This window comes from Haplochromis burtoni, unplaced genomic scaffold (assembly GCF_018398535.1).
Source record: "Haplochromis burtoni strain Fernald_Lab_line unplaced genomic scaffold, NCSU_Asbu1 Contig_23, whole genome shotgun sequence".
Lineage (NCBI taxonomy): Eukaryota > Metazoa > Chordata > Actinopteri > Cichliformes > Cichlidae > Haplochromis > Haplochromis burtoni.
In genome coordinates this window covers 225,233-234,088 of record NW_024582384.1, presented here as the reverse complement: position 1 = coordinate 234,088, position 8,856 = coordinate 225,233, and the positions used below count along the sequence as shown (strand labels likewise).

At 39.8% G+C, this 8,856-nt stretch overlaps 1 protein-coding gene across 3 annotated transcripts in view; it reads left to right on the top strand.

Moving 5' to 3' along the window:
• aff1 (AF4/FMR2 family, member 1) overlaps positions 1 to 8,747 on the top strand; it is a 23,540-nt gene extending 14,793 nt beyond the window's left edge. For all 3 annotated transcript variants that reach the window (XM_042218730.1, XM_005917339.3, XM_005917340.3), the window contains 13 exons: positions 195 to 252; positions 732 to 873; positions 950 to 1,849; positions 1,940 to 2,028; positions 2,118 to 2,331; positions 2,453 to 2,547; positions 2,632 to 2,695; positions 2,791 to 2,927; positions 3,785 to 3,856; positions 4,179 to 4,272; positions 4,395 to 4,432; positions 4,546 to 4,760; positions 5,841 to 8,747. In XM_042218730.1, the coding sequence (XP_042074664.1) occupies positions 195 to 252; positions 732 to 873; positions 950 to 1,849; positions 1,940 to 2,028; positions 2,118 to 2,331; positions 2,453 to 2,547; positions 2,632 to 2,695; positions 2,791 to 2,927; positions 3,785 to 3,856; positions 4,179 to 4,272; positions 4,395 to 4,432; positions 4,546 to 4,760; positions 5,841 to 5,962 (2,240 nt within the window). In that variant the 3' untranslated portion in view covers positions 5,963 to 8,747. The remainder of the gene's footprint in view (positions 1 to 194; positions 253 to 731; positions 874 to 949; positions 1,850 to 1,939; positions 2,029 to 2,117; positions 2,332 to 2,452; positions 2,548 to 2,631; positions 2,696 to 2,790; positions 2,928 to 3,784; positions 3,857 to 4,178; positions 4,273 to 4,394; positions 4,433 to 4,545; positions 4,761 to 5,840) is intronic.
• The last annotated feature ends 109 nt before the right edge of the window (positions 8,748 to 8,856 follow it).

The window sequence follows — 8,856 nt, the reverse complement described above, 5'->3', positions numbered from 1 at the left end:
GGGGGGGCCGTGTTTTACCAACACAAGTTAAAAGTACACACATCCCAACGATCCATATAGTGCATGAATTCCACAATATGAGACATAACCTTTAAAATCCAAACTCTGCCAGTAGATTTCAGTGCAAAGGCTTAAAACCAGTTTAAACTTCTGTTGTTTATTTTGTTGTACTAATTCTTGTTTACTTTTTCCAGGAAACCATGACTCCTCACCTCCTGAGTCATCTCATCCCAGCCAACAGATGTCCTCATCGTAAGTGCCGTGGCAGTTAGCTGAAATGTAAATTGCCAGCCAAAGAACCATGCTAAACTCAAAAGGAAATCACTGGTTTTCTCCTATTTATTGAATTCTTTTTCTAAACAGACTTCAATTGCATCACTCCATATTTAAGTAGTACTATTTAATTTAAAACCCAAGTGTATCAGCAGTATTATTATTATTATTATTATTATTATTATTATTATTATTATTATTATTACTACAAAGGGGGAAAAAAGCAGCAAACAAAAATTGTTAATTGCTGAAGTGGTTTATTATCAAAAAAGTAGCAGATTAATTTAAACAACTAATGATTTAATTCAGTCTTTGTGGCTTTGAATTTATTTTAAAACGGTGCACGTATCGAATTGTTTCTCTCATCAATTTTTTTTTTTCTGGTACATATTTGCCGAATGTATTACTACTAGCGAAAAACTGAATATTGATCCGGTGTTTGTGTGTTTTTGATGAAGTTCATTTGAAGGGGCACATTCCAGCGGGGTAGAGTCTATGAGCTCCAGTGAATCGGAGAGTAGCTCGGGATCAGATTCGGAGAGTGAAAACTCTACTGTGGAGCCACCTCAGCCCCCAGCTGGCACCTCAGTTAAAACTGCGGTAACCGTTCACTTTTATATGTACATGTACAGAATCTTTATGTTCGTCCTTTTCTGAAATCAACTTGTGTTTGCAGGCTGACGCCCCAGCAGTGAGCCATGAGGACTGGCAGTTGGGAAACTGGATCAGGTCCAGCCAACCAAATTCTGGCAGTGAAAGTCAAAGCGCGGTACTTGTTCCTGAGAACACATCTCATAAAGAACAACAGTTCACTCAAGACTTCAAACACTCCAGCGTTCAAGTGGTTGACTCTACTGGGGAGTCTCAGCCTCAGCTTTCTTCTCACCACACAGACAGCACCGCAGTTTCTCAGCAAAGCGGTGAAAGCTCTCAGGACAACTGTTGTCTGCAAAGTCGCCAAAAATCTCTCTCTGCTAATGTGAACAGCTCAAAGAAATTCTCAAAATCGGTGAAAGGAGGTTGTCCAGACCGCACTGATGCAGCAACCCCTGTGAAATGTGAGGAAGCAGTAACAGCTCAAACAAAATACCCGTGTTTCACAGATAGACCCAAGGTAAAGACGAAAGTAGGACACTGCAAAAAAAGTAAGGAAGGCAGTAACGGTAAAAGAGACATTAAAAGGACTAAACTCAGTTCACAGCATTTTCCTAACTCCTGCCCCGCCCAAAGCCCTGTTCAGCCTGCCCCACCAGTCAGCATCAGTTGTAGCAAATCCAACGCAGAGACCATCTGCCAGACGGGCACCAAGATGCCTCACAAAACGACCCACAAGCACTTAAAGAAGCCTGGGCGTACTGCCAAGGCTTCTCTGGACCTCGAGAGGACTCCCAGATCCCTAATGGTGAAGATAGAGCTAAGTCTGCTCTCAAGAGTGCCCCAGACCTCTGGCATTCACCAAGGAATTCCCAGCACTGCAAAACAATCTGCACCGGTCACGGATCCAGATAAAGTAGGCGGTGGTACTTCTGCAACACACAGCCACACTAAAACCAGCAGGAAGAGTAAACCACAAAATGTGAGAAGCACGAGGTTTGGTGCTGTTCTAGTAAACATACATGTGCACGGAAAGTTTTTATTTTATTGCCTGGTTTGTCCTCTTCTCTAGGCTGAGGTAGACAACAAAGGTCTTCCCAGGAAGAAACAGAAGCTGGAAAACAAGAACGCGTCATTGACAAAAGTTTCTGTGAAACTGAAGTAGGTCCCCTAAATTGGTCAGATCTTTATCATTTAACCATCTTACACTGTGTACCTTGACCCGTCCTCAATGATCTTGTCACCTGTAGGTGTTCAAGCAGTCTAGCAGAGGCCCAGCAGCGGAAGAAGGCCAAGAAAGATTGTCAGCACCCTGAACCATCTGAAGATGCTGCTAAAAAGTCAAAGCTTCACAAGAGCCAGGTGAAAACACAAGAATCGAGTAAGAAAACGGAAAAGAAAAAGGTGTCTCATAAACACAAGAAGAGCAATGGAAAATCCACAGAGCACCCAAAGTCTGAAACGGTAATTATCCTTCTTTTCCTTTAACCAGTAATTTGATTAAGTGATTTCTAATTTAATCAGAAAACTTGGCTCTTAATAAGCAGAATTCAAATTTTAACCAAGATGTGCCCTGCAATCCTAGAATAAGTCCCCAAAGGTCAGCTTTGCTGTAACATCATCAGCACAGCCCCTCAGCGAAGCTGTGGCTAACAGATCCATGCTCAAATTTGAAGAGAAGTAAGATTCATTGCTTGTAATGTCAGCTAATATCCTGCTTATGCATTTTTGGTGCTCCTCTCACACTAGTACTTTATCTCACAGACAACATCCAGTGAAACATTACATAAAAGAGGCCAAAAGACTGAAGCATAAAGCAGATGCAGAGGTAGGTTTTCTTTAACTTGATTTTATAAAGTTTTATCCAGTTCAGAGTCATACAACTAACTAATGACCAATATGTACATGTTTCTCTCTCTGTAGTCGGATAAGTTCAATAAAGCTTTCAACTACCTTGATGCTGCCATGTTCTTTGTTGAGAGTGGCATTGCCATGGAAAAAGATCCACAGACGTTGTTGTCTTCCTACACAATGTTTGCAGAGACTGTGGAACTCCTCAAGTACGAAACTGCATGTATCAGAGCTTGTTTGCACTATTATAACTTTTGTTGTTGTAATGGCAAAGCTACAGAGTAAAAGTGCTCCAGGTTTTGGATATATTTAACAGTTCTGATAAGTTTATTCTGAAATGTTAACATTTTAAATGGAGCCTGTCTGATATAGGAATTTTACGACTGATACCATTTTTTTTATTTTTTATTTTATTTTTTTTATTAATGATGATATTCCACTACAGATTTCTGTAACATTTATTCTCTGCCTATCTGCTTGGATCACCTGGTTGTTGTTTTTTGTAGGGTTTGAACGAAGCTGCAACACACAGTCCTGTTGTGGGCAAACTATGTAACAATGTAACAGTGTAACTCTTTTTAAAAATTAGATTTATCCACTGTTATAATCAGCTACATAAAACATAGATAAATGACTGATATCAGCCAGTAATGTGAGATCACAAGTAAGTTGGACTCTAAATACTTTCAAAGTAAATAATTTTTAATGTGATGCAGAAGCGGTCTATCATAGTGTGATATAAAATTTTAATGTTCCAATGAGAGCCTTATAGAAAAACAAAAGCATCTTATAACACTGTTTTAGTTAGCACAGTAAAAATTGCCTGTAATAAGCCTGACACCAGGATAGATTCATGAGTGAATTAATAGTGGAAGCAGACGCATGCCTGTAAATCATGTTGCCAAGTACAGAGCAGGGAAAATGTGCCTTTTAACTTTCAAGACACTCAAGCAAGTAATTTATATTTCTCTAGAGGAAGACAAACATTTGTCACAGTGTATCTATGGTATTTGTATTTTGGTTCTGAGTTTGATCCATGACTTGATCTGATTTTCTAATTTCACAGGTTTGTGCTGAAACTTAAAAACTCAGTGGACCTTTCTGCTCCACCCCCAGAGAAAGACTTTCTAGTTTTATGGTAAGGTTTGAATCATGTGCTGTTTTCTCCATTTATTACAATGTCTGAGACCCTATTAACCTGTGAAGGTTTGTCTTGATGCCTCCTCATGTAACGTTAGTTCAGGAAGTTAGGCTGTATCACTGGAAACTGACTGATATGTAGCAGCATAAAGTTCTTATTAAACAATTCCTCACATGTCTAAATATGTTGTCAAAGAAAGCGTAAGCAAATAGAAATAAGAAATTAGGAGTTGTAGAATAGATGGATAATGTTCACTATTATTCTGTTGTTTGTTTTGTAGTCATGTGACCTATAAGTAACAGTCATGTGTGTCCTGTAGTTTGAAGTGCCAGTCTCTCCTGCAAATGGCCATGTTTCGACACAAACACAAAGCTGCACTAAAGTATTCAAAGACCCTCACTGAACACTTCAGTGTAAGTATTTAAAGGAGATGGCTTGTAATGGCAGATTGCCTTATTACTTGTAGAAAATGGCATTGATGTATGAGCACAGGAGCTGGTCAATGTTTGTTTTGCTGATTAAATTTCTCTTACAGAGCTCTGCTCAGGCAACACACAATCCTCAAACATCTAGGCAAGTCATTTTCTTTCTATATTACAGTAACGAGTACATTGCTCTCAACTGTGTAAAGACATTCTGTACTTTGTATTTTTTTTTTTTTTTTTTTTTTAACAATTCTCCTTTAGAGTGGGAGACAACCTGTCCACCTGCCTGCCATCTCCAGCCACCACCTCAGGTCCTAGCTCTAACCACAGTGCCAGTGGGTTGGTTGTGGGCAGTACTGTGGCAGTTCCTCAAGCCATTGAACAAATGACTTTCACCTATGTCAACATCACATCATTGTTTTTGAGTGCTCATGACATCTGGGAGCAGGCAGAAGAGTTGGCACGTAAAGGCAGCGGTAAGAACAAAGGAAAAGAGACCAAAGGTTAAAGAAGGTTAAAACGACCTGGAAAGCTCAGTGAATGTTTGTAGTGTGGAGGGACTTAAAGACATTGGTTGTGCTTTTCTAACCACACAGGACACTTTCATTATTGTGCTTTAATAATGATGCAAATAGTCACTTGTCGAATGTTCATAAGCAATTAATCTGTTGATTTTAAAAACTCCACTAGGTTTACAAGAAACATTTTATCAATCATAATGCGCCATCACCAAAGGCAAAGAATGCAAAGTTGGTCAGCCAGTAAAATTTAGTTGTGTGCAGCTGCAGTGAGAAGGGTTTTCCCCTCATAGCTGGCATCTGCTTGACAAAGATTTAGGACATAACAAAAAATTGTGCATTTTTTATTTGCAGTTTATGCATAGGAAATTGTGTGTGAAACTAAGGTAATATTGAGAGAAACTGCAAAGTAAAGATGACAAACTAAGGAAATATTGAAAGATCCAGTTGTTTTGCTTGCCCTGTTGCTTTGCTGTTCCTGTGGGCAGCTGACATTCTCGGTATGCATCACTGACTAACTTGTACCGTGCTACATCACATTTATTTAAAAAAAACAAACAAAAAACGAATTAACAAATTAAAATTGTTTGACTGATTTGTTTTTGGCAGCACGGTGGTTAGCACTGTTGCCGCACAGCAAGAAGGTCCTGAGTTCAATTCCACCATCAGGCCGGGGTCTTTCTGTGTGGAGTTTGCATGTTCTCCCCGTGTTTGCGTGGGTTCCCTCCGGGTACTCCGGCTTCCTCCCACCGTCCAAAGACATGCAGCTTGTGGGGATAGGTTAATTGGATAATCCAAATTGTCACTGGGTGTGAATGTGCGAGTGAATGTTGGTGCGAATGGTTGTCTGTCCCTGTGTGTTGGCCCTGCAACAGACTGGCGACCTGTCCAGGGTGTACCCTGCCTCTCGCCCTATGACAGCTGGGATAGGCTCCAGCGCCCCCCGTGACCCTGAAAAGGATAAGCGGAAGCGAATGGATGGATGGGCTTGTTTTTGTTTGTGGCGCTTTACCGTGCTTTTGTTTCCATGTGTTTCAGGTATGTTGGCAGAGCTGGACACTGTTATGGGGCCCTTAAACCTGTCTTCAGATATGACCTCCATGGTCCGCTACACAAGACAAGGTGTTTACTGGCTGAGGCTGGACAGCCAAAAGGTATGACACCGAAGGCCTGTGAACCTTCAAGCTGCCTCTCACTGCCTTAAATTCACGTTGGTATGTTTACCCTGATCACAACCTCAGCTTACCCTCAGGCTTGTGCCATTTTTGGCATGGACATTGACTAATCTCGTCAACAGTATCGATGCGGATGCATGCTCTAAAGGCTAGATTTTGGATTCCCCATCAAGAAGACGACACACACTGATGCTCTTGTTCTTCCTGTCGCCTTGTTTTCCTGACACTTTAAAAAACATGGACGTATGCTGAAAACCACACCTTCAGATGATGTCAGAAAATACTTACAAATCGGGGCTTAGTGGCATTTGAATGGAAGCACATCGGATATTTTTGAAAATGGACTTTGGTCCTACTTGGCTGATAAACACAGTTGTGGTGGAAGTACTCACAAAGGTGTTACTTTTTTATGCTGATTATACCAACTTTTGTTATTGATGTCAGGAAACGCAGCACATAAATGATATTTAGTCTCAACTTTTCCTGGTTGATTTTATTTCATATCTGTTTCATTCTGAAAGTTAAACTTAGGCTTTTGTATTTTGATTTTTTTTTTTCTGCTAAAGACCATGAAGTGTGTTGCAGAAGTGCCAGATGGTTACATTAAATTGGCATTTAATTTATTCATTTTAAATCCTCCATATTGGAATCTGTTTTCTGTTGTTTCAAATTGGCTTTGTCAGATTGACAACACAGTGCAGGTGCAATAAGAAGGCTAAATGATGAGCACATGCATTAATCACAATCAGATGAATGAAGGTATGTTGGGGTACAACTAACATATGAACAAAGCTGAGAGGCAGAGTTGGAAAAACCTTTATTTCAGAGGGGCTGTATCTGCACAGGCATTTTCAGAAGCCATTGTGTATCAGGTGCAAGTGTAGTCTTGTTGATTTCAAGCTATAAACATTTCATTTTGTGTCTTACCTTTCTGCTCCTGTGAGGAATGCTGTTTTTGTGTGAATGATGATTGGGAAGTACCTGACTCACTGGTGAATCGTGTTTAATGGTTTTTGGAATAATGGTGAAGTTGTGGTATGGGGTGATCTGGCTGCAGGACCGTTTAATTGTAGTGCCTAATTTGTTAGACCAAAGCAGACTTCATTTTATTCCTGTCATCAAGTCAAAGAAGATTGCACTTTTGGCCTCCTCCTCGTGGAAACTATAGCGTTCAAGTGTCAAATAAAAGCAACGCACACGTTGAGTTTCTGGTCCCTGTGATCATTCCTGCTGTCCATGCTGTCTGTGAAAAGGTACACAATTCACAGTGCTCTTCTTGTGTAACCAAATTCTTGCTTCTGACTCTACAGACGTACTGTAGTTGCACATGGTTGGCACAGACAACCAGGTATGAAAATATCTTGCAACCTGATCTCATCTCAATTTGTGCAGTTATGAGGTGCAGCTGGCCAAACATGGTACATCCTCAGGACAAAGGAAGCACAGTGCTACTCTTATACCACTGCTAATGCCTAAACCTTTTGTTGAGCTTGCTTAAAAGAACAGGAAGGTAGAGTCAGGTGACCTGGCTGAAATCTGCCATTACAAGCCAATACGGTCAGATTCAGTGGACACGTCACTGCTTTTAACTTGTATTTTTCCTTATATGCTCTTGATGCAGATCAAATGTAAACACAGGTCACTGGATCTGCTTCCAGAGATGCAGCTGAACAGAAAAAGGGAATTTTGAATAAAAAGATCAGATTGAGTTCGGCTTGCAAAAGCATTTTTATGCAAAATGAGGACTGTGGATTTTGTCCCCTAACACTTTCATTTTTATTGCTTCATGAACAGAAAGAAACATTTCAATATCCAGTGATCATTTCCATGCATGCAAAATGTGAAGCTGGCCTTTAACCAAAGGCGTGTCTTCAAGTCCTTGTGTAAACAGAAGAAAAAGGTCTTTCTTTGGCTGTGATGGTGGATGTAGTGGTTCACTTTGAGCCTGTTTGTCAGTCTGTGTTGCCTTTAAACTAGATTGTTGTAGTCATTAACAAAGGTGATGCTATTTAATGTTTCCTTCAGTTTTTGCACCAGTAAGCTTGATCTGTGTTCCCACACTTTGGTTGGCAAACTTTAACTTAATCAGTGGGAAACTATGGCTTACTAATGAGAGTTTTGAGTATTTTGTACTTAATTTCAGCGCATTATTGTGCAGAAGGGCTGTTTCCAAGACCAACGTGACTGTGTTAGTCGTTATTGTTTACTCCAAGTTTGGCTCTCAGCAATACAGTTTGGGTTGGTAACATTGGTTACACAAGTTTTATTTGGGGGGGTTTTCCTACACAGGGAGGGGGATACAGAAATGATCAGTGAGTAATTATTGAAGCAGAAAAAGAAACTTTGGTTTAGACTAGTGCCATATGTGCCACTGGGTTTTGGAAGTTTCACTTTTTAAATTGGTCGTTTCGGTGTAGTTACAAGATTTAAATAAGGGCTGAAAAACGATCAAAGTATTCTGAATTTTATTTTCTCATAAATAAAATTATTATTCTTTGTACGTAAGGACCACTGGTGCCATGGAATGTGGGATTACATTTTATGTACAGATCCTCAGCAGTTTCTTACCTTGGATGCCTCCATGAATGGAAACTGCAAAATTTGTCATTCAGGATTTATAAATTGTGCAACTTTATCAGTTTTCTGAATTCCTGGGTTCTTGTACTTTCTCATCTGTGGCTTTATTCTCATTATCTTTGGTTGTTGGTGCTTCATTTATGAGTTGCTCCGCAACAGATTTGTCCAAATGATTATTTACTGGAAACATGTCTAAAAAGGGTTTTTGAAGGATGTTTGTTTTTCATTTTGTAACATATGTTTAAAAATAAAATAAAATTTTTGTGTTGCAGTGTACAGACATGAATAAACACTGGAAATGA